At 47.2% G+C, this 25233-nt stretch overlaps 1 protein-coding gene across 1 annotated transcript in view; it reads right to left on the bottom strand.

The window, feature by feature from the left end:
• Window positions 1-25233, bottom strand: part of ZNF106 (zinc finger protein 106) — a 110085-nt gene that overhangs the window by 57297 nt on the left and 27555 nt on the right. Inside the window, exons 4-6 of the mRNA XM_082275520.1 lie at window positions 23040-25046; window positions 2894-3452; window positions 1094-1163 (exon numbers count right to left, since the gene is read on the bottom strand). Of these exons, the coding sequence (XP_082131646.1) occupies window positions 1094-1163; window positions 2894-3452; window positions 23040-25046 (2636 nt within the window). The remainder of the gene's footprint in view (window positions 1-1093; window positions 1164-2893; window positions 3453-23039; window positions 25047-25233) is intronic.

Raw genomic sequence — 25233 nt, forward strand, 5'->3', positions numbered from 1 at the left:
AGTACAACTTCAATCATGTTATGAGTTTGCAAAACAGTACAAAATAGTAAGAATATTTTAAGCACTTGCCGACCGCCGCAAGTAGATATACTGCGGCGGTCAGCCCCTCACAGGCAAAGTGACGTATATAAACGTCACCAGCCTGTGAGGCTCTGGGGAGCGAGCGCGAGCCGCCGGAGGCGCGCTCCCACTCGGTCAAGGACCCCCCCCCGCGCGTGTGACCGGTGGACCCGATGTCCGCCGGTCACTCTGCGATCGTCGCTGCAGAGGGAGAAAGTCAGGCGGCTTGTGTAAACAAGCCGCCTGTCATTCTCCCCTGTGTAGAAACACTGATCATGCGGTTCTACTATGTAGGACCGTTGATCAGTGTTCCTACAGCTCAAGCCACAGCCAATCACAGTTAGTATCACGCCCCTAGGGACACACACAGCCCCTCCCTCTCAAATAAAGTTAACCCCTTCACTACCAGTGTATTTTTACAGTAACAGTGCATATGTATAGCACTGATTACTGCAGTAATGTCACTTGTAACCCCAAAAGTGTCAAAAATGTCAGTCAAGGGTCCGATCTGTCCGCCACAATGTCGCAGTACCGCAAAAAAAAAAAAAAAAAACGCAGATCGCCGCCATTATGCGTTAAAAAAAAAACAACAAAAATGACAAAAATCTTTCCCGTTCAAAGTGCTGAATTATAAAGCTGGTCTGAGAATTCAGAAACAAGGGGACAGAGAACTGAAGTTACACTCTGCAGAGCTCAGTGAGGAGAGCTCAGAGAGCTGATTGGAGGGAAGGGGCACACCCCCTTCACACAGGAACAGGGCTGAGGCTGTCAATAAGCTGGAGGTCCCTCCCCTGTCATTTTTCTTTTGGTATCAGGAAAAATTGTCAGAAGTGATAGCAGAGGAACTAAACAGCAGACAGAAATGACACTTAGTGCTTTTAATTGAGACAAGTACACACTATAGAGCCTAGTTCATATTTCATGTCTGAGGTTTACAACCACTTGAAAAAAAAAAAAAAATATACAGACGATATTTTTTATATGAATGCCTCGAATATTAGAATAAAAACAGATTCATTCTAAGAGCGCTTACCTTTTTTCCCTCTAATTTTTCTTCTTTTGGAGTCTCTTTCCAAGTTTGAGGTTTCAGGACCGGAACCATCCTTTAAAAGAAAAAAATATATATTGTATGCATAACCAAACAATTTTCTTTATAAGGAAAATAAGTGGGTTTTAAAGGCTACGTCCACCTTTTGCTAGCCTTCACTAAATTCAAAACGTGCAACCGTATTACACCATAAATATGGGTGTAACATTGTCTTAACCACTTTAAGACTGGAAGAATTTACCCCCTTCCTGACCAGGCACTACTTTGCGATTCGGCACTGCGTTACTTTAACGGACAATTGCGCGGTTGAGCAAAGCTGTACCCAAACAAAATGTATGTCCTTTTTTTCCCCCCACAAATAGAGATTTCTTTTGGTGGTATTTGATCACCTGTGCGATTTTTAATTTTTCGTGTTATAAAAACAAAAAAAAAAAAGCGACAATTTTGAAAAAAAAAAATAATAATATTTTTTACATTCTGCTAAAGGACATTCCCAAAAATGTTTTAACATTTTAGGCCAATTTGTTTTCTGCTACATATTTTTGGTAAAAAAAAAAAAAAAAAAAAAAAAAAAAAAAATCGCAATAAGTGTATTTTGATTGGTTTGTGCAAAAGTTATTGCGTCTACCAACTACGGCAAAGATTTGTCATTTTTATTGTTTTTTTTTTTTTTTTTTACTAGTAATGGCAGCGATCTGCGATTTTTTGCAGGACTGCGATATTGCGGCGGACAGATCGGACCCCTAACTGACATTTTTGACATCTTTGGGGGAGACCAGTGACATTACTACAGTAATCAGTGCTAAAAATATGCACTGTTACTGTGATAATGCCATTGGTAGGGAAGGGGTTAACCCTGTGGGTGATCAAGGGGTTAAATGTGAGCCTAGGGGAGTGATTCTGACTAGGGGGCGTGGCTTCTGAGATGACCATAGAGACATGTGATCCTATATAGTAGGATCACATGAGCTCTGTGATCATCCCAGGGAGAAGGACGGTTGGCTGTGTTTACAACAGCCGACCGTTCTCTCTCAGCAAGGAAGGATCGCGGGTGCCAGGCGGCAATCGGAGCCGCCTGACACACGCATTGGCTTCCCTGCTGACGAGCAAGTTCAAACAGGTGCCATTCATTACAGGTCTGTGAGAGCCAGAAATCTTGCTTGTTTGTAGGTGACCAAATACTTATTTTACCAGGGAATTTACCAATTAATTCATTAGAAATCCTACAATGTGATTTCCTGGATTCTTTCCCCCCATTCTGTCTCTCATAGTTGAAGTGTACCTATAATGAAAATTACAGGCCTCTCTCTCTCTCATCTTGGGAGAACTTGCACAATTGGTGGCTGACTAAATACTTTTTTGCCGAACTGTATTATTTACCAAAAGTATCAGTGCTCGTACTTGCCGGAAGAAAAACAGTATTGGTGCAACCCTAATTGGTGCCTATATAGTTCCACTTTAGGATACTAATACATTTGTAATCTTACTGTATATAAGGAGATCAAGGGTAGTTAGCCACCACCTTATTAAACTTGTTTACACCGCCTTGGTGTACATATACCTACATATTTTTTTTCCACTCACAGCATTACATTCATTTGGGGACCCAGTAAGAACATGTAGTGATGAGACAATAGGGGAAGTAGGAGGAATAGTGGACCAGAATTCTACACAACTAGGAGTCAAAGTTACAACATCCAGGTTTCAGTGTGTGGCACTCCTATAGAATGTACAGGCACAAGATATACAAATAAATACAAACTAAATACATAAAAATAATCTTACCCTGGTGGCCCTTCTTTTCTTTCCAACTCCCTGGTTGTCATTCTGCTCTGTGCTGGACGCACAACTATCAGTACCTCCGTCCACATGACTGCTGACTGTGGTAACCACATTTATACAAGAGCTCTGGAACATGCTCAGGCTGTCTTGTGGGGCACAGGTTTCTTCATTTCCGCTCTGACTTTGTGATGTTTCACACAATCTTGTGTTAGAAACGCTGCCACTGGCTGTAGCAGGCAGTTCTTCAGGAAAATTGATGCCAATTTTCCCTTGACTGGCAGGTGAAGTTAATGTTGAAGCTGCCTTTGGTCCAGATGTTGCCGATGTTACCTGGTGTGTTTGCTCCCCACTTGTGTCAGAATTATGGCTATTAAATATATTGTATACAGAGCCCCTTTCCACAGCTACACTGCTTTCGGAGAGACTCCTTTTCCTCACTGACCCAAGTGCATTTACAGTGATACTGTCCAAGTGATAGCTTTCAATCCCCAAATCCGACTCCTCATCAAAGTCAAGACCATCTTGTTCACTTTGTACCTGTGCTACCATTTCTATACCAAACCTTTAATGAAAAAGAGGTAAATGAAAGATTTATTTGATAAAATTAAAAAAAACATACAATTTTTTTATTTTTGATTTAATCATTTAAAAAGGGACTCATGTCACCAAACAGAACAGATGCATACTGACTCTAGGGAAGTGACAAATGAACAGGTTGAGATTTACTGCCCCAGAACTATAGATAACAAGAGCCAATGAATGACTGCTTCCACTACAGCCTAATTTTAACAGGTTACCTTACAAATAAAACAGATTTCTCAGGATCGAGGTGCACACAAAACACAATTGAATTCTGTCACTGTAGTCAGAAGGCACACCTTCTTCTAAAGGAAATGTGCCAAACGTGTCTAAAGCTAAAATGTTTTGATAAAGTAGGTAAGGATTCAAAACCCGTCAGGTTTTTATTGGGGTCGATGTCCACACTAGGCTGTTTAATTACCGGGACAATTGTCGTGGAGATTGAAAGTGGAGAAGAATCTAAAAGTTCCTCCAATGAGTAAACCTATTACAGTGACAACTAAAAGAGGAACCTGCTTACATTGGGAAGATTTCCTCTAACTTTCTGTTGTGTCTCCACGACATGAAGTAAAAGAATCTTTCCAAAGTGGAAAAAGCACCTAACAGGGGTTTATATCATTTCCACATCTATTGAAGAAACGTTTTGGCTTTGGATATATTTTAATAAAAATACTATTTACATCTGCTTTAACAGAAATGCCATTGCTAACCTTTTCCTGAAAATGTAAATCACAAAGCTTTCTTACTTTTTCATACAGTTTTTGAGTCCCTGACTCAGTCATGTAGTCCAGGTGTTCTAAATTCCTCCATGGCTTGATTACGCCTACAGTTTGGGGGGAGGGGGCAGTTTAACTGCTCCTCCTTTAACAGGAGGGAGTGGGGGGGGGGGGGCTGAGCCTCATTTTGTGTGTCAATGCACACACAAGTGCCCCATAGAAAGTGTCTTTTTATGGGGGCACTCCGCATGGGGGAGAAAGCCCAGAGAGCCATGGGGGGGGGGACTCCAGAAGAGGGGGATTGGGGCTGCTCTGTGCAAAACCACTGCACAGAGCAGGCAAGTATGACAAGTTTGTTATTTAAAAAAAAAAAAAATACATACAATTCTTTAGGATCACTTTAGGAGCCTAAACCTAGTGCCGCTACCCATTTTTTGGCACTAAGCAGGAAAAAAAACGTAACCACGCCTATGGGGGCTGTCGCTGCAGGCATAACCCCCAGACACTGCTATTAAACAGGTTAGTTGCAAGCAGTGTTTAGAAGAAAAAAAAAAACATTTACTCAGAAGCAGAGGGGCGAGTGCTGCGTCTGTCGATGAACTTCAGAGAAAAGGATTTTACGGTAAGTAAATTGACAGACGCAGCTCTTTATCTTCATGAGTCATAGGGATGTCCCAAAGCAGTAAAATCATGAGGGGTAGGAAACAACGCAGAAACAAAAACGCAAGTCCCCATCACAAACTTTCCTTGTTAGAGCGAAGACCCAAGTCCCAGCAGGGAGCTAGGTCCTATTCCTAACACTAGGCAGAACAAAACTGTTTGATGATAGCAGAGTCTGAGGGGTTATGCCTGCAGGGACAGTCCCAGCCCCCATAGGGGTGATTAAGTTTTTTTCCTTCCTAGTGCCTATTCCTAGAAGGAGGAGCATAACCCTATGAGTCATGAAGATAAGGAGCTGTGTCTGTCGATGAACGATACAGAAAACAGAATTTACAAATGTCATAAGTTCTGACTCTTCCCTGCTATACTAAAATGTGCTTTGTTCTCCTCTATGCCCCCATGACGTTCTGTCCTGAGAGGAAGTGAGGGGAAATTTCCCTAAAAGGGACACAGTCAGGAATAAAAACATCAGAACAAAAAGTACAGTAAAACCTTGGTTTACGAGCATTTTGAAAGACGAGCAACGTTTTTTTTTTTTTCAAAATGTTGCCTTGATTTGCGAGCACTGTATTAATATACCACCAACACGTGAGCAGTAGTTTTAATGTTAAAAAAAAGAATTACACTCACAATGTTAAGGAGTCTGGTACAATTCCAAAGCCGCTGCTGTACAGTACTGTATGTGGCCAGAGCTCCGGGAGAACTGGTGGCTCCCAGCGCTTCCTGCACAACTCTGAGACACTCCCAGCTGGAAGGGCAGACGTACTGCGCATTCCAGAGCACCCGAAAAAGTGAAGTCAACAGTTCCCAAGTGTCTCCGAGTTCAGCAGAAAGCACTGGGAGCAACCAGCAGCCCGGACCTCTGGCCATATACAGAACTGTATACTGTACACCAGCGGCTTATTCGCTTTGATAAATGAGTGCTTTGGATAATAAGCATGCTTCCGGAATGAATTATGCTCGAAAACCAAGGTACTACTGTACTGATTAGTGGCCTTTTGTCCCTTCATTGAGTAAACATTCACAGGTTTTAATCATACCTGCAGGAGGTACACATACGTGGCCTCTCTTAGCGGGTGGGCTTTAATACCTAGAGGCCACATATATGCGGCCCTATGTAAACATTTTTCTGTGCGGAGAGCGCGTGCCAATCAAAGCAGTCACATGACCAGAATGCCCGTCTCTGCCTCCTGCCATTTAGAAGCTTTTAAAGGGCTGGGAGGCAGCAGGAAGGGGTTAAAACTGAATTTTTGTAAAATCTTACCTGTAAAATTCCTTTCTCTGAGTCCCCTGACAGTCGCCGCCATCTTCATATTCGTCACAATGGGGTATTAGACTTTGCTCCGAAGGAGTAGCTAGGCAACAGAATATGTTAACATTAAAGCTTTTAACATATCCCACCCCCAGGGGGTGGTCCCCTCAGTCAATACCCTCCTACTTCCTGCATCCATATCTCAGTTTCAGTGGAATAGCAGTAGAGTATACAACCAAACCCCAAAAGAGGGGCGGGGGCGGCGACTGTCGGAGGACTCAGAGAAAGGAATTTTACAAAAATTCAGTTTTCTCTTACGTCCTCCGACAGTGGCCGCCATCTTCATATTCGTCACAATGGGGACGTCCCAAAGCAGTGCAAACATGAGGGGTGGGAAACGCAGCCGCGCCGTAAGGCAACGCAGTCTCCACATCAAAGAAAGGAACCCTACTAAAGGAAGGAAACCAGCTGGGCAACATGAAAAAAACTTGCTCAACAGGAGCAACAACCCAGGAAAAGCAAATAAGCCAGGGATAAAAAAAAAAAAAAACATATCCCAAAACGCCAGGGGTCCAAAACAAGGGACCCTAAGGAACTGCCGCACTAAGAACCTTGATGCCAAAGGAAGCATCTGCCGATGCCTGAACATCCACTCTGTAGAATTTTGTGAAAGTGTGTACGGTCGACCAGGTCGCCGCCTTACACACCTGGGCCACAGAATCCCCATGGCGACAGGCCCAAGACGTACTCAGAGATCTAGTAGAGTGCGCCTTCACAGGCATAGGGGGAACTTTTCCCTGCAAAGCATATGCCTGTTCAATGGTCTGTCTGATCCATTTAACAAAGGTAGAAGCCGACGCCGCCAAGCCCTTCCGAGGACCTTCCGGAAGAACAAACAAAGAATCCGTCTTGCGAAAAGACTCAGTCGATTTAAGGTAAACCCTTATCGCCCGAACAACATCCAAAGAGTGCAACCTCACCTCCTTCAGATGTTTAGGCTTCGCGCAAAGCGAAGGCAAGACAATATCCTCATTGAGATGAAATTCCGAAACTCGCTTCGGAAGAAAAGAAGGATTAGGTCGCAAGACCACCTTATCCAAGTGAATGACCAGATATGGAGACTTGCAGGACAAAGCCGCCAGCTCCGACACTCTGCGAGCCGAAGTGATCGCCACCAAAAAGGCGACCTTTTTGGACAACATAGACAACGAGATCTCCCTGATCTGTTCAAAAGGAGCACGTTATAACACAAGTAGAACGAGATTCATGTCCCAAGGAGGCAGAGGTTCCCTCCTAGGAGGGACAAGATGCCGCACCCCTTGAACAAAGGTGCCAACCAAGGAGTTAGAAGCCACAGGACGTTTAAAAAGAACGGCCAGCGCAGACACCTGACCCTTGATCGTAGCCAGCGCCAAACGCTGGTCGACACCCGTTTGAAGGAAGGACAACACTCGAGAAACAGAGTACGTGCGAGGTGAAAACCCCCTGGACTCACACCAGGCAAAATAGGCCTTCCAAGTACGGTACTAGACCTTCCCTGAGGAAGGCTTCCTCGCGTTAATCAAAGTGCGAATGACCCCAGGGGAGAGACCCCTAGCCTTCAGGACCTCGGTCTCAACAGCCAGGCCGTCAAAGCCAGCGACTGTAAAGCAGGATGGAATATCGGCCCTTGAGACAGGAGATCTTCTCGAAGAGGTAGACGCCATGGGGCGTCGACCGCCAGATTCACGAGGTCTGCGTACCAGGACCGGCGAGGCCAGTCCGGCGCCACAAGAATCACTGTGCTGCGTTCCAAGTGCAACCTGCGAAGGAACCTGGACAGCAATTGAATCGGTGGAAACGCATACAATCAGTCTGTACTGATGCCACGGGGCCACCAACGCGTCTGACGCGTCTGCCCGAGGGTCGCGCGTCCTTGCCACGAACCTTCTCACCTTGTTGTTCAGACGAGACGCGAACAGGTCCACATCTGGAAGACCCCACTTCGCGCACAACATCTGGAAGACAGCTGGGTGGAGAGACCATTCCCCCTGATCCAGGGTCTGGCGACTCAGATAGTCCGCCTGCCAGTTCTCCACCCCCGGAATGTGAACCGCCGTTATCGCCGGGACATGAGTCTCGGCCCAAGACAGAATGTCGGCCACTTCCCGAGCCGCTCAGGCACTCCTGGTGCCCCCTTGGTGGTTGATGTAGGCCACCGCCGTGGCATTGTCCGTCTGCACCCGAACCGGGCAGCCCTGCAGCCTGTCCGTCCAGTGACGAAGGCAGAGATTTATCGCACGCAATTCCAGAATGTTGATCGGAAGGGAGGACTCCCCCTCCGACCAAGTTCCCTGGGCGGACAGAACGCCCAGAACGCCACCCCAGCCCGACAGGCTGGCATCCGTGGTGATCACTGTCCATGAGATAGGACGAAAGGACTTGCCCCCCGATACCATCGGGGACTGGAGCCACCACAGAAGATCCCTTCTGGTGCGATGGCTCAACGAGATCTGAAGATCCAGAGATTGAGGTCGCCCGTCCCACCTGGACAGGATCTCCGCTTGGAGACCCCGCGTGTGAAACTGGGCGAAGGGAATCGCCTCGAAGGCCGAGACCATCAATCCCAGACATCTCATGCTCGTCCGCAGAGACGAGTGCGGAACGTCCCTGAGGGACCTGACTTCCTCCTGAAGAGTCCTGAGTTTGTCTTCTGGCAGGAAGACCTTCGCCTGGACCGAGTCCAGGATCATTCCCAGGTAGGGAAGACAAACCGACGGACTCAGCGTCGACTTTGGAAAATTTATCGTCCAACCAAACTCCTGCAGAGTTTGCATCGTGACGGACAGGTCCTTTTCCAGACCCTGGCTGGTCGCAGTCCGAACCAGAATGTCGTCCAGATGCCCCAGGACAGAGATGCCCTGGGCTCTCAACAAAGCCAGAACGGGTGCAAGCACCTTGGTGAAAACCCGTGGAGCCGAGGCGAGACCAAAAGGCAACGCCACGAATTGGTAATGATCCTCCGCAATGGCGAATCGAAGGTACCTCTGGTGACCCTCGAAAATCGGGATGTGAAGGTACGCATCCTTCAAATCGATGGAGGCCATGAATTCCCCCGGAACCAGGGCAGCCACCACCGACCGCAGGGATTCCATGCGGAACTTGCGAACCCGCACAAAGCGGTTCAGAGCCTTCAAGTCCAGAATTGGACGAACCTTGCCCTCCTTCCTGGGCACGGTGAACAGATTTGAATAAAACCCCCGAAATCTGTCCCGATGAGGCACCGGAACCACCACTCCCTGAGCCCTCAGGTCCCACACCGCCAGGTGCAGATCCCGCAAACGCTCCGGAGACAGTTGAAGATTTGAGGGAAAGAAACTGCTCTCCGGCCGAGAGAGAAACTCGATCTTGTAGCCAGATCGAACGATTTCCTGAACCCACCGGTCCCGCACGCGGGCCAGCCAGGGTTGAAGAAAACCGAGCAAGCGTCCCCCCACCCCAGAACTGGGTGAGGGCGCCACTTCATGCCGCATTGTTATGGGCAGCGGGTCCGGACTGACCGGACTTCTGTTTACCAGACCACGGCTTCTTTTGGGAGCCTTGACCCTTGAACGGTTTGCCCTTGTAGTGCGACCGAAAGGCACGAAAGGACCCCTGAGGAGGCCGAAAATTAGTATGCTTCTTACCAGGAGCCCCCTTAGCCTTGGGGAAGTGGGGCAAGAGAGTGCTCTTACCGCCCGTGATCCCCTTTATCAACGTATCCAAGGATTCCCCAAAAAGGCGAGATCCATCATAAGGCAGATTGGCTAAGGTCTTGCGCGAAGATTGGTCCACAGACCAACACTTTAACCAAACCAGGTGGCGAGACAACACCGCCACGCTTTGTACACGTGCAGCCAACGGCACTAAGTCCAAGTCCGCATCACACAGATACATGACACCCTGATGGATTTGATCCACCATATCCAATGTCGCCGGTGAGGCCGAATTAGCCACTAAGACGCGCCTAAGCACCTGCGTCCAACTTGCGACAGCCTGGGCTGCCATAAGAGAGGCAAACAGAGCTTTCAGCATCGAACCCGTAACAGAATAAGTATGACGGGCAAGAGACTCCATTCTCCTATCCGTGGCATCTCGGAACACCGGAGTATCCTCTGCAGGAATCGCAGTGGATTTATTCAAAACCGCAATCGAGTGATCCACCGGGGTGGCACACACCACCGTTCATCAGTGGCAGGCGTGAAAGGATAACGCAGCCTGAACCTACTTGGCACAGCAAAAGGCTTGCGTAAATTGCGGCATTGTTCCTTAACAGCGCGCTGAAAATCATCAGTGCAAGGAAAGACCTGCGATGTCTTGCGTCTTTTCTGCGTCCCATAAGCCGCCAGGGCAGCAGGAGGACACAGTTCATCCTGCAAACGCAGCGTTTGTTTTATAGAAGCAACCAATTCATCCATGATTGCAAGCTCTTCAGGCGAGCCAGGGGGAGAATTATCAACCCCCTCAACCTCAGCCTCCACCTCGGACCCCACGAGATCCAGGGAGGAACGGGACCCCGATAAGGAGACCCCAGCCATAGCAGCCCCATCACCATCACCCTCAGAATCAGAGGAAACAGAAACTCTGGGTCTTTAGTGGATTGAGCAGCCACCAGCATCTGCACATGAGCAGCAAGGTTAGCCACCACTTCAGCTGAATCCCCCCCTGGGGGGGAAACAGCAGTCCCCTGGCTTCCCACCAAGGTGGCAGGAAATTTGCCCTCCTGAGAATCCATTGCCCCAAAAAAATATGCCGGAGAATAAAGGGTTAATTGCCCCTTTAACAAGCGCGGCGAGTGCAGCCCACCGCACACACACACACAAGCACAATGAGACCCCCACAGGGATAGAATTGAACACAGGCAATGGGTATAGGAAGAACAGAAGGATAAAACCTGAAGAGACCACTGCTGCTGCTGCCGCCGCCGCCTCGATCGGTGCACCCAGGAAAGAGGAAGTGATGCAATCAGGGCGCTCTATTAAAGCCTATGGAAGGCTACAAGAAAATGGCCGCCCGCAGTGCAAACATGCGGCCGGAGCGAGCGCAGTCAAAATGGCGCCGTTTGGCGCCGAAACCGCCACTCCCCCACTACTGTGAGAACCGCAGTATACACTACACATGTCAAAAAACATGGCGGATCGCCGCAGCGATCGCTGTATTGTGCCCAAACATGACAAAAGACATGCCCCACAGCACACAGCCTGTCACACCTTCCACAGTCTGACACAGACAGTGCCGCACAGCCCCCCCCCCCCCCTGCAGCCCACAGCGTGCAGCCAGAGCGATAGGGAGCTAAACAGTGTGAACAGAGGCAGGTTACACAGTCCCAGACTGACACCCCCCCAACAGACAGGTCCCCACATAGATACACTTACCTCCTAATGGCGTGGGGGACCCGCACAGGCGAACAAGCCGCTGCAGGGAGAGTCGCATCCAGGACGCACAAAATTGGGGTTAAGAAACCGCACAGCGTCCAGTGAGGTAGCCACCTCACCAATCATCCCTGCACCGAACAGGGATGGGTCGTTCACTGCGCCAGGAGCGTTACCTGGCTGAACGCTCGAAGGCAGGCTGGGAAGCCACTGACCCACAACCTGCGACCAGGGGGATCAGCCCGAGACCCAGCCCGCACGAATCCTCTTCATCAGAAGAACTAACTAATGCTGACAAAAATAACAGCTAAGTAAAGAGAGAGAAAAAACTCAAACAAAAAAATCAAAAAAGAAGAGAAAGGCTGAGGCAAAATGCCCCAGCATAGAGAGATCCAGCTACTCCTGACAAGCTAGACATTGAAACTGAGATATGGATGCAGGAAGTAGGAGGGTATTGACTGAGGGGACCACCCCCTGGGGGTGGGATATGTTAAAAGCTTTAATGTTAACATATTCTGTTGCCTAGCTACTCCTTCGGAGCAAAGTCTAATACCCCATTGTGACGAATATGAAGATGGCGGCGACTGTCGGAGGACGTAAGAGAAAGTGGTGTTAAACCCAAAACCAAAAAACTGGATTTTTGACTTACCGTAAAATCCTTTTCTCTTAAGCTCATTGACAGACGCAGATTCCATCTCTTGATATCCATAGGGACGTCCCAAACCAGTGCCATAAATGAGGGGTGGGATAACATAAAAAAAACCCAATCCAGAAGGCCAAAACAGAGCCAGCCAGAAGAACAGAGGACTCATCGAAACAAGAAGATGAGACCAACCTGAAAAAACAGAACCCCCCCCCAGGTAGACCAAAGGTCCCCTCAAACAGCAGCCAGCAAAACCTTGCGGCCAAAAGAGGCATCCGCCAATGCCAGCACATCAACCTTATAAAATTTAGTAAAGGTATGAACAGACGACCAGGTAGCCGCCTTGCAAACCTGAAGCACTGACGCCTGATGGCAGAAGGCCCAGGAAGCACTAAGAGCCCGAGTAGAGTGCGCCTTAACAGGGAACAGAGGAACCCGACCCTTAATAGAATAAGCCTGCAACACCGTCTGCCTGATCCATCTGGAGATAGTGGCGGCAGACGCAGGCAACCCCTTTCTAGGGCCATCCGTGATCACAAAAACCGAATCAGACTTACGAAAGGAGTCAGTAGTAGCCAAGTACACCCTGATTGCCCGAACCACATCCAAGGAGTGCAACGCAAACTCCAGAGGATGACTGGGCTTAGGACACAGGGAAGGCAATCCAATATCCTCATTCAAGTGAAAGCCGGAAACCACCTTAAGAAGGAAGGATGGATTCGGACAAAGAACCACCTTATCCCTATGAACCACCAGATAGGGGGGAACGACAGGACAACGCAGCCAGTTCCGACACCCTGCGCGCAGAAGTGATAGCCACCAAAAAGGCCACCTTCTGGGATAAAGTAAGCAAGGGAATCTCCCTAATATTTTCAAAGGGAGGTTTCTGGAGAGCCTACACCAAATTAAGGTCCCAGGGCGTCAAGGGCGAGCGCACTGGAGGAACCAGGTGCCGCACCCCTGGATGAAATTCCACACCAGGGAATGAGAGGCCAGTGGCCTCTGGAAGAAAATCGCCAAGGCTGAAACCTGACCCTTGATAGTGCTCAAGGCCAGCTTCTGCTCAACCCCCCGTTGCAGGAAGGCCAAGATCCGAGCCACCGAGTAAGAGCGTAAAGGAACCCCAAGGGACTCACACCATGCGATATAAGACTTCCACATGCGATGATAGATCTTTCTAGAAGTCGCTTTCCTCCCATTATGCAGAGTAGGAATAACTGAAGCAGACAAACCCCTGTCCTTCAGTACCTGGCTCTCAACAGCCAAGCCGTCAAAGCCAGCGACCGTAAAGCAGGATGGAAGATCGGCCCCTGAGACAGCAGATCCTCCCTGAGAGGAAGTCGCCAAGGAGCGTCTGCGACCAGCCTGACCAAGTCGGCGTACCAGGCCCGACGAGGCCAGTCCGGAGCCACAAGGATGACTGGAATTCCTTCTGCCTCTATCCTGCGAAGAAGTTTCGGCAGCAACTTGAGAGGAGGAAAGGCATACAGCAGCTGATACTGCCCCCACGGGGCAACCAGCGCGTCTGTGGTGTCCGCCAGAGGATCGCGGGAGCGGGCTACAAACCTCTGCACTTTCCTGTTGAGCCGAGACGCCAACAGATCCACATCTGGGGTGCCCAACGAAGGCACAACTGGTGAAACACCTCTGGATGAAGAGACCATTCCCCTTGTTCCAAGGTCTGACGGCTGAGAAAATCCGCCTGCCAATTTTCCACGCCCGGAATGTGAACCGCGGAGAGAGCCGGAACAAAACGTTCCGCCCAACGAAGGATGCCGGCCACTTCCACGGCCACCAGTACACTCTTGGTGCCCCCCTGGTGATTGACATAGGCCACGGCCGTGGCATTGTCCGACTGAATCCGAACCGGGCAGCCCCGAAGACGCTCGGTCCAGTGAACCAGGCAAAGCCTGATCGCTCTCAGTTCCAACACATTTAATCGGCAACCTGGATTCTTCCAGGGACCAGAGCCCCTGAGCAGACAGCCTGCCGAGAACCCCTCCCCACCCGGATAGACTGGCATCCGTGGTGACAATCGTCCAATAGATCAGAAGAAATTACTTCCCCTGTCTGAGCATTGGAGACCGAAGCCACCAAACCAGGGACTCCCTGGTCCGCTCGCTCAGCCGGATCCGTTTGTCCAGGGAATCTGGATTTCCGGTTCCATTTGAGAAGAATCTCCTTTTGGAGAGTCCTCGTATGAAACTGAGCAAAAGGTACTGCCTCAATAGATGCCACCATCAGTCCCAGAATCCTCATGCAGGTCCGAAGGGACGGCCAGTTGGCGGACAGTAACAGCTGAGTCGCTGACTGTATCTTCTGGAGTTTCTCCGCAGGGAGAAACACCTTGGCCAAGGACGCATCCAAAGTCAGGCCCAGATAGTCCAGCCTCCTGGAGGGAACCAGGGATGACTTCTGCAGGTTCACAAGCCACCCAAACTCTTCCAAAGAGGTCATGGTGATCTCCAAGTTTGACAACAGAGCCTGCGGAGACTCCGCACGGAGGAGGAGGTCGTCCAGGTAGCCCAGAATCGATATGCCCCGCTGCCGCAACAGCACCAGAACTGGGGCCAAAACCTTTGTGAAGACCCGGGGAGCAGAGGCGAGACCAAAGGGTAACGCCACAAACTGATAATGGTCCTCTCCCACAGCAAAGCGCAGAAAATGTTGGTGTCCTGCATAAATGGGAACGTGAAGATAGGCATCCTTGATGTCTATGGAGGCCAGAAAGTCCCCCTGATGCAGGGAGGCCACCACTGTGTGAATGGACTCCATCTTGAATTTTTGCACCCGGACAAAACAATTGAGAGCCTTTAAATCCAGAATTGGACGCACCTTGCCCTCTTTCTTTGGCACTGTGAACAGATTTGAGTAAAAGCCCCAAAAACGTTCCCCACAGGGAACCGGAACTACTACTCCCTGTTGTAACAAGTCCTGCACTGCCCCCAACAGAGCCCTTAGGCGATCCGGTGACAGTCGCACATTGGAAGGGAAGAACCTCACCGGTGGAACTGATCGAAACTCGATCTTGTATCCCCGACCGTATGACCTCGTGAACCCATTTGTCTTGAATCCTGGAGAGCCATGGGTCCGGGAACCGGCGAAGACGCCCCCCCCACCCCTGACATGGGTGGGGGCGCACCTTCAGGCCGAAGCGGACTTATCCTCAGGTCTGGAAGGAAAGGATTTTTGCTTACCAGACCAGGGCCTCTTGAAACCCCCCCGAGGGGGTCTTGGAGGGCTTCGCCTTGTCACCCGCCCCAGAGGAACGAAAAAACTTCTTGTGGGCTGAAAAGGAAGGTCCCTGTCTGCAACGAGGTTCCTTACCCTTGGCAGCCTGCGGGAGAAAGGTGCTCTTGCCCCCAGTGAGACCTTTGATAATATCATCCAAGGTAGCATCAAATAGGCGATCCCCCTGAAAAGGGAGATCAGTCAAGCGACCAGCACTTCAACCATAGCATGCGCCGGAGGACCACCGCCAAGAACGACACACGCCCCAGCAGTGGAGCAGCATCCAGCGCGGCGTCACAAACAAACTGCAGCCCCTGCACCATCTGGTCAAGCAACTCCGCCATGGCAGGGGGGAGGCTTCTCCCCTCCAGGTCACGGCGTAACAACTTGGCCCATTCCGTCAATGTTTGCGAAACCAGAGCAATGGTAAACACTGGTCTGAAGGCCAACCCCGCCAGGGGGAATATAGAGCGGGACACCGATTAAGCCCTACGATCAACCAGATCCCTAAAGGACGGGGAATCCTCTAACGGGATAACAGTAGCCTTATTTAGCCTGGAGACCGGCGGATCCACCGAAGGTGGCACCGTCCATTTCTTAAGGAGGGACTCTTCAAACGGGTAGCGCCTAGCAATCCGTTTGGGCATCCCAGGGGGTCGTTTCGGATGGACTCACTCCTTCTTAATGATATCATCAAAGCATTTAAGAAAAGGAAAAACCTTCACCACCCTGGAAGGCTTGCGAGTGCCAAAGGCAACTTCCGTATCAGTCGCATCCGCAGGTGCAACCCCCAGCTGTCTCCCGGACAGACACAATCAGCGCGTCCACCAGCGCCTTGTCTTGCGCTACAGCGGAGGCAGAAAGGTCATCCTTACTATCAGAGGACACGGGGCGTGAGACAGCAGCCCCAGAGGAGAGACCCGCATCAGCAGCGACTGGCTCAGAATCAGAATCTGAGGCATCAGACGAGACAGGGGTAGGCGGGGGTCGCTTTATAGCCCCCGGTCCCCGACAGGCCACCTCCACCCGGGACACAAATGACTCCAGGACCGCCGAAAGTGCATCAATGGTGAACTGGGGACCAGAGGGCCCTGCGGTGGGGACACATGTGCAGCAGGGTCCATGGTACACCAGGGAAACCCGTCAGCAAATTATGACAAAACGAAAAAAAAAATTGTTTTTTAAATGTCTCCCAGCACTACAGCGCCCCCCCAGTGGCCAGGCAGAGTGCCTAGAGACCCCCGCAGAGAGAGAAGAGAGACCCCCAAAAGGCTCACCACCCGATGCACCAGAAGTTCAAAGGACTGCTCTCAGCGCTGTCCGCATGGAAAGGAAGTCCTGTGGAGCGATGTTCCTGGGTCTAGGGAGGGGCTCCACCCCCTCACACGCCTCCAGGAACTCCCACTGCAGCCCAGCTCTGAAGAAAAACGAGCTGGGTGTACCAAGATGGCCACCGCCATGAACTACACGAGGAGGCTACAAGAAAATGGCGGCCCCGCGCGCTGCGATGGGAAGGGGGGGTCCCCACCAACACCAACAGGCGATCGATCGGCAGGTGGGAGGCCCTGGGGAGCCAGGGAGGAAGCTCCCCCGCACAACAGCCGTCCGCACCATCGGGACCCCCCACCCCAGTCCCCTTAGCGGCCTGCACGAACTGCCAGCCACCCCACACACAAACAACCCCCCCCCTCCCCGAGTGCGGGGGGGGATGCTGGGGGGGGGAGAGGGACACCACTGGAGGGGGTGCACAGAGGAACAGAGGGGAGCCCAGAGAAATGGGGGTCCGACCCTCCCAGGGAGGGGCCCGCGTCCGCCCCAGAGTCAGCCATGAGGGAAAGGGGGGAAACATTTACTCACCGTACCGGAACAGAGCGGGCGCCACTCCAGACAAAACCCCTCGCCGCCCAGTGGGGGGGGGGGGGGTTGTCGGCCAAAAGGGATGCTGCAACTCGGTCTCCGACCGGTCGTATGCGACTCAGCGGGACGCTAAACCCGCGGGCCAATCCCCGTCCAGTGGGACTATGTCGCGGCCGACCCAGCGTGGAGCTAGGACCTGCATGCGCTCGTAGGCCGGCTGGGGTGACCACTGGATCTCAGCATCCAGCCCGTCGCCCAGATTCGGCATAATTGCTTGTAGATCTCACAGGAACAATTCGGAGAAAAAAAGCTAGCTAAAAAAAAAAGATTTATCTAAAAAAACTTGCCAGGAACAGAGATCCCAGCAAGGAACTTGGGACCTTACTCCTGGACTAGGCAGAAAAAAAAATTGACATCCTATAGCAGGGAGAGAGAGGGTATACCCCCTGGGACTGCCCATAGGTGTAGCCAGAACTACCTAGTGTCCTAACGAAGGAAAGATGGATGGTACAACGTAAGTTGTCCAAACATGTATTGTGGCGGACTTTCAAGGCACACGCTGAGTAAGCATACTTATTTATTTAAAATAATTATGTTTATTAAGAAAGTTTTAAAAAACATACAACGAAAATTGTTTAAATGAACATTAACATGAATATTTTTTCCTATACATTCAAGGAGTAGTATATAAACATTGTTGACATGGTGAGGGTTACAGTTGTTTATACAAATCTGATAAGGTCAACGCGTTTCGCATTTATGCTTCCTCAGGACCTCAGATGGTTGAGTAACCTCTTGAAAAACAGAAAATATGTCATATATTACTTTTTCATATATATATGTATAGATGTATCCATCTACAGTATTTCATATAGATAAGTTACATATGCATGCATATTACTGTATGATCACGCAAACACAAAAAGAGTGAATAGACCCACCTCCTCACATAACAGTGTATCATACTGATCGACCGGGGGCTAGACTCGATGGAAGGGGCCACCTCGGACCATAACCACCTAAATTGATAGGTTTATCAGATGACATTGTATAAAATTCTTTTTTAGAGTTACTTTTAGCATATACTATGTATGATATTCCATAATACTTCATAATTACCTTTTGAAGAGTATGGATGAATATAGGGAGAGATAGGACGGCTGGGTAGAGGATAGTATGCAGGTCAATTGGGCTTGTTCCACCTGAGTGTGAGCAATATGTTTATATTTATATTCCATATAGTGATATATATGATATTAGTGGTATAATATAGTTTTTCCTTTTTCCCTTCAGTTTGCCACAATGAAGTACATGAATATATATATATTTAGTCCTACTCTGCAACCTAGACATATCACACCAAGATAGAGAATAGAGAAGGAGTGAGAAAATAAAGGGAATTAAAAGAAGAAGGGGAAAGGGGTGGAAAAAGGATGCGGAGGGGAGGGAGGGAGGCAAAAGGAAAGGGGGGGGGGAGGGACTGGAGAACTGGGGTGAACTAAAGAAAGAAAGGGACATGAAGAGTGTGACAGGGGGGGATGCAGAGGTAGGCGAGGAAACCTATAAGGATAGGGTAAATGGGAGGGCAAATTGAAAAAAGGTGTGTATATGTATAGTTACAGGTATATGATACATCACATATTTTGTATTCTTTATCTCCATGTACTTCAGGGCAAAATAGATACAAGAAATATCTGATATTTAGTGAGTACTTACATTTTGACTTGTATTCTTATGTTTAAGGATGTCTTAGTAATTGACTATCTCGGTGGCTTGTTGTTAAGGGAGACCCAAATAGGTCAGCGTCCAGCTGGCAAACAGCGACACAATCCCCTCACACTGAAGACAGGAGATAGAGATAAGAAGTGTAGATATTGCCTATATTAGCACATAATACAGACTGTGCTCGAGTATGCAGCATACTATAGCTTTCTCTGTGCGGAAACAGCAATGTACTTACATGTAGTTCCGTCCTCAGCTCATATCCCAGCCGCCATACCTTTTTCCCTGGTGGTTTTGTGGTCTATATAGGTCCCTCACACCGGCTGCTAATCAGCACAGGTGTTTGACGTCGGCCGCGGCGCACCGGACGTGCGTCATCGGTCTCCGCCGGAAGTGATGTTAAACCGGAACACATCTCCTATCGCAAGTGGGAGGAGCCCCAGGGAGGCGCTGAGTGCTCACCAACAACCCGGAAGGGGTGGGTCATCGCCGCCCTGTCGCCACCAAATAGGTCCTCCCCCCACCACGATGGTGTGCTGTAGTGTACCCAGAGGAGGTATCACACTGTTGTAGTGATGGGCATCCACGCAGTCAGAGCCAGCACGGTCATACAGCACTACATATAGAAACATATATACAATACAGCACATGACAATCTTACATTTGGGCAAATTAATCATTATCATTTCTATTTCTAACATGTGAAGTTGTACATATTATTTTGTTATTTATTCAACATTTTTTTCCTTTTTTAATAATTAAACAACTCTTTATATTTTATATTAATTATCAACGAGATAGAAAAATTCTAAAATAAAATTAAATAGAACCGCTCATCTCATGAGCGTTTGGGCAGACCAGTAGTCAATTCTGGTTAGGTATCTATGCTGGTATTTGATGATAAATTAGATTATTAACCCATTTGGGGGGGTTTTATCGACTTTGGAGGATATTGAGACATTTATCCATATATTAAATCCTAAATTAGATATCAGGATTACAGCCATAGTTTGCAATCAGATAAGTAGGTAATTATAAAGAAGGAGAGAGGGTTAATGTATGCACTATCATCTATTGTGGTATAGTGTCATCTTGATTTGGAAGGGGGGGGGGGGGGGGGGGAGAAGGGAGGGGGGGAAAATATAAGGGTGGAGAGGGGTCTAACTTGAATAAATTAATCTTTTGATTTATCACCCGACATCACAGCAGCAATCAGATTTTTAGTCATCTAGAGGAATGGTTTGAAACTGAGGGCCTCATTAAGGCCTGGACTTGTGGTTGCCTTCAGGATATAGATCCATCTGGCCTCTCGGAGTATAATTTTGTCAAATTCACCGCCTCTAGGATCTTCTAAGATCCGTTCGAGGGCGGCGAATTTGACCACTCTGGTGTTGTTTTTGTGGTAGACACCAAGATGTCTTCCAATAGGTGTAGAGAGGAGGTTGTTTTTTCCGTAGCCTATGTGTTCTTTTATGCGGCGCCAAAATTGTCTCTTCGTTTTTCCTATGTAGTAGGCACCACATTCGCAGTACATAATGTATACGATTCCTATAGTTTGGCAATCTACATAGTGTTTTATCGCATGTAGTTGGTTGTTAGGCAGATAAAGAGATTGGTTTTCGTATATCCATTCGCAGAAGTCACAATTTCCACATTGCCAAGTACCTGTTATATTTTCTTCCTCTATACTCCTTTTATCTACAAAATGACTTTTAGTTACTCTGTCCTTGATTGACTTTGCCTTCCTATATGTAATTTCTGGATAGTCTTTTAGGTATTTACTCAAGATGTTGTCATTCTTAAGCAGATACCAATGTTGTTGCAAGATGTTTCGGACTATCTGGTGCTGCTTGTGATATGGGGTGACAATACGAACATTGTCTTCTATATTCTTAGTTTTTTTGTTAAAGAGAAGTTCCTCCCTAGTTTTTTTGCACGCTCTATTAAAGGCCTTCCGTAATGTAGTGGTTGTATAGCCTCTCGCTAATAACCTGTTGCGTAGATTGTTGGCCTCCATTCGAAATTGTTTCTCACTAGAGCATATGCGTCGCAATCGTAGATATTGGGAGTATGGTATACTACTCACTAGTTGTTTTGGATGGAAACTCTGTGCATGTAACACAGTGTTACCTGCCGTTGGCTTGCGGTATAACGTTGTCTCAATTTTCCCAATGTTTGTGATGGATATTGTTATATCCAAAAAAGGTATAGATATATTATTTTTTTGATGAGTGAATTTGAGATTGTATTGATTTGTGTTTAAAGCATCAAGGAATCCTCGCAGGTCCTCCTCTGGCCCCGTCCACAACATAAACACATAGTCTATGTAACGGAGCCAGAGGAGGACGTGCGGAAGATGACAGGAAAGGCTGTCGTCAGAAAAAAGTGTCCGCTCCCACCCCCCCAGGTACAGGTTGGCATAGGATGGGGCACAGGAAGTCTGAAGGGAAAAAGGAAAAAATATATTATACCACTAATATCATATATATCACTATATGGAATATAAATATAAACATATTGCTCACACTCAGGTGGAACAAGCCCAATTGACCTGCATACTATCCTCTACCCAGCCGTCCTATCTCTCCCTATATTCATCCATACTCTTCAAAAGGTAATTATGAAGTATTATGGAATATCATACATAGTATATGCTAAAAGTAACTCTAAAAAAGAATTTTATACAATGTCATCTGATAAACCTATCAATTTAGGTGGTTATGGTCCGAGGTGGCCCCTTCCATCGAGTCTAGCCCCCGGTCGATCAGTATGATACACTGTTATGTGAGGAGGTGGGTCTATTCACTCTTTTCGTGTTTGCGTGATCATACAGTAATATGCATGCATATGTAACTTATCTATATGAAATACTGTAGATGGATACATCTATACATATATATATATATATGAAAAAGTAATATATGACATATTTTCTGTTTTTCAAGAGGTTACTCAACCATCTGAGGTCCTGAGGAAGCATAAATGCGAAACGCGTTGACCTTATCAGATTTGTATAAACAACTGTAACCCTCACCATGTCAACAATGTTTATATACTACTCCTTGAATGTATAGGAAAAAATATTCATGTTAATGTTCATTTAAACAATTTTCGTTGTATGTTTTTTAAAACTTTCTTAATAAACATAATTATTTTAAATAAATAAGTATGCTTACTCAGCGTGTGCCTTGAAAGTCCGCCACAATACATGTTTGGACAACTTACTTTGTACCATCCATCTTTCCTTCGTTAAGTAATATTAGGATTATGGCACCTAAGGGGTAGCTCCCAATCTGTATCTAGTGCCTAGTGTCCTACTCCTGTAGGGGGCAGTAATACCCTACGGATATCAAGAAATGGAATCTGCGTCTGTCAATGAGCGACAGAGAAATGTTATTTACATGTATTGCAGTTTACTAATCATTGAATGTGGTGGCTGTATTGGTTTTCTTTTTGTTAGGCTCCCCCCCCTCTGTTTTTACCTGGTAATTTGGCCAGTAACACACCTCCTGTATTGAGAGTGCCTCCACTTTGGATGAATGAGCAAAGGGAAGGGGGAACCTTTGGACACTAGCATTGTCAGTCTGGGGGGAGACTGAAACCAAACTCCAGCTCACACTTTGTAATCGTTACACTATTTTTTCCCTATTTCTTTCCTTTAGGATAAAGGTTTTAGCAGATCATTATTAGCACCCCTGTCAGTGGTAAATGGTTTGTCTCATCTCTGTACACTGCTACATCTGCTAGAAAGCTTGTTCTTTTGAAAAACAACAGACTTCCTGGCTGGACTCATCTCACATCTACGAATTGGCAAGCTACAACATAATAAATATTTGCTTTTGGGTTTAATACTGCTTTAACGTGTGCTTAAAAATCAATGTAGGGACAACAAGCCACTAATAGACTGTAGTACGTCTGTAATGGATTTTGGGCTGTTTTTCGCCCATTACATTCCAATTTCTATGATCGGTTATAAAGTAGTTACATACTCTTAGTAGAAATAAACTGACCAGACTTACTCTACCCAAAACTAAATTAAAAAGGTTACAGCATATGAAAAGCTCTTATTCTACCCAAATGCAACATCATAAAGACAAACCTTGGCAAACCTTTGCCTTGCTCTTGTCTCTTCTTTGTCACTTGTTGCATAACCTGCTCCCAGTTTATATTCCTTCTTGATACATTCAGAATCTGACGAAGGGTTGGTTTGAGTCCTGAATCCTTGTCACCATCGCTTTTACGATGGCCACTTTTGTTCCTAATGCGACGTGCGCTGTTGAGGTTTGGCTCTGGAAGATGTGTTCCGGGTTTGCTTCTCGAACTAATATGCCTAGTTAGATCTCTCTGGAGGGAAACAGGAAGTCCAAGCTTGCTCAGTTCTGGTAATATTGGATTAGAAGAATGGGCAGCACTTTTCTGAAGTTCAAGATCAGAAACATTTTCAAAATTTTCACATTCATTAAAGTCTTGAGATTGAAGAGAAATGCTATAATGGCCACTATCATGAGACTCATTGGTCATGGAACATTTTTCAGTAGATTTTCCAATAAATAGACCAGAATTGGTGGTGATTTGCTCCAAAGATTTTGTGCTATCATCTGCCTTGGGAGAGATATTTTTATCAGAGCTATCACTGGGCAACTCCACTACAGTTTCTGTTTTAGGAACATTGCTGAAGAAATCATCATCACTAGCATCTTCTAAGATCTCATCAGAAGAAATGCCATTTTGAAAAAGGTCATTTATTGACTCAGTTCTGCCTGTCTTTGGATCACTAGGTTCCCTACTCAAAGATTGGTTGTAACAGCTCCGCATAGCCTGGCTATTAAGCAGCATTTCTTTTGCTTTGTGCAAAACCTCACGAAGGGTTTCCTCTGGCTCTTTTTTGCTATTCTCTTGTGCCCCCTCACTGTTCTTTGTGCTCTTAGCTGCACTGTGAAATTTGGAAATACTATTGGATCGAATGGTTTCTAAATTGAGAGCACTTAGCCGATTTTGTCTCTCACCAAAAGGTGGAAATGACAATTTTACACCTTTCAAAGGATTCTTTTGATCCTTTTTCAAAGCTAAAGCTTTATTATCTGGGATGTTGCGAAGTGGGGATTTTAAAGAAGGCATACGAGAGCTCCTCAGCTCCGTGAAGTCACTTTTCTTGTCGACAGACTGCTCGGCTTGCATATCTTCTGCCACCTTATGTTTGGCTAAATCATTATTTTGGTCTGCTTGTAGTTCTCCATGCTTTGTCTCCTCTGAGGAAGGTGTGACATTTTTGTCAGCAACTGGTGGAACATTTTGATCTGAGGCCTTCTGTGATGGATATGGAGACCACCTGTGCTGTTTGTCTTTTGTAAGGCTGTTCTTCTCAGATGGAAGTGTAGGTTTTGTTTTGGATGATGTTGAATCTGAGCTTTCAGAGGATCTGAAGTCTATAAAGTTTTCTATGTGGTTATCGCTAGTAAAATCGTCTGTCTTGTTCGAAAAGTTTTTATCTAAATTTGCACAAACAGTTGTGCTGCTGGTAAATTTTTCAGCATTTTTCCACTTGAATCTTTCATTATTTGAGGTGTTATTTTTCATTGACCACCCAGAATTCTGGTCCAGAGCAGTATCACAGTGTCTTTGTGGACAATTTCTCACCTGTGGTAAAGTTTCAACATTGTCACCGAAGTTCCACTGGTTATTATTGTAAGGATAAGGTGGAAAGTTTCCACCACAGTTTCTAGAATGCTGGTTGGGAAAATTTCCTTTTCCCTCTGGTTGCCAGTGAAAACCTCTGCCTGTGCCTCTTTGGTGCCAACTAGTTGCCCCCCCTGCAGTTAAATGCCATGAGTCTTCTACTCTGACATGGACCAACTGTTGAGTGGTCTGACTGCTCATATGCCATCCAGCTCGCCCCCTTGGACCAGGAAGATGCCGATTGGAATTGAGGCTTAATTCAGAATGAAGGAAATTCGGTCTAGGGTTGCGGAAGCTGTCCTTTTGCAATTGCCAGCTCCTTTCCGGTAAATCTCGCTGCCAGTCTTGCTGATTTATAGTTGGATGTGATAGGCGTTCATCTCTTCTCTGATATTCTTGATCTTTGGGGATACTGCAGGTATCATCTTGCCTAACAGAAAACGAAAACAATGAATATAATTGACCATGACTAAGTAAGCTTAATTTTCTGATGAGATTAAATACAATAAAATACAACTCACAATAAAATACAACTCACAGTAAAATGCATCTCAAAATTAGTTTACTGGGTGACACAACTGACAAAAAAAAAAGGTAAAGTATACAAAATGTAATGT

The sequence above is a fragment of the Pelophylax lessonae genome (assembly GCF_965119305.1).
Source record: "Pelophylax lessonae genome assembly, chromosome: 13".
Classification (NCBI taxonomy): domain Eukaryota; kingdom Metazoa; phylum Chordata; class Amphibia; order Anura; family Ranidae; genus Pelophylax; species Pelophylax lessonae.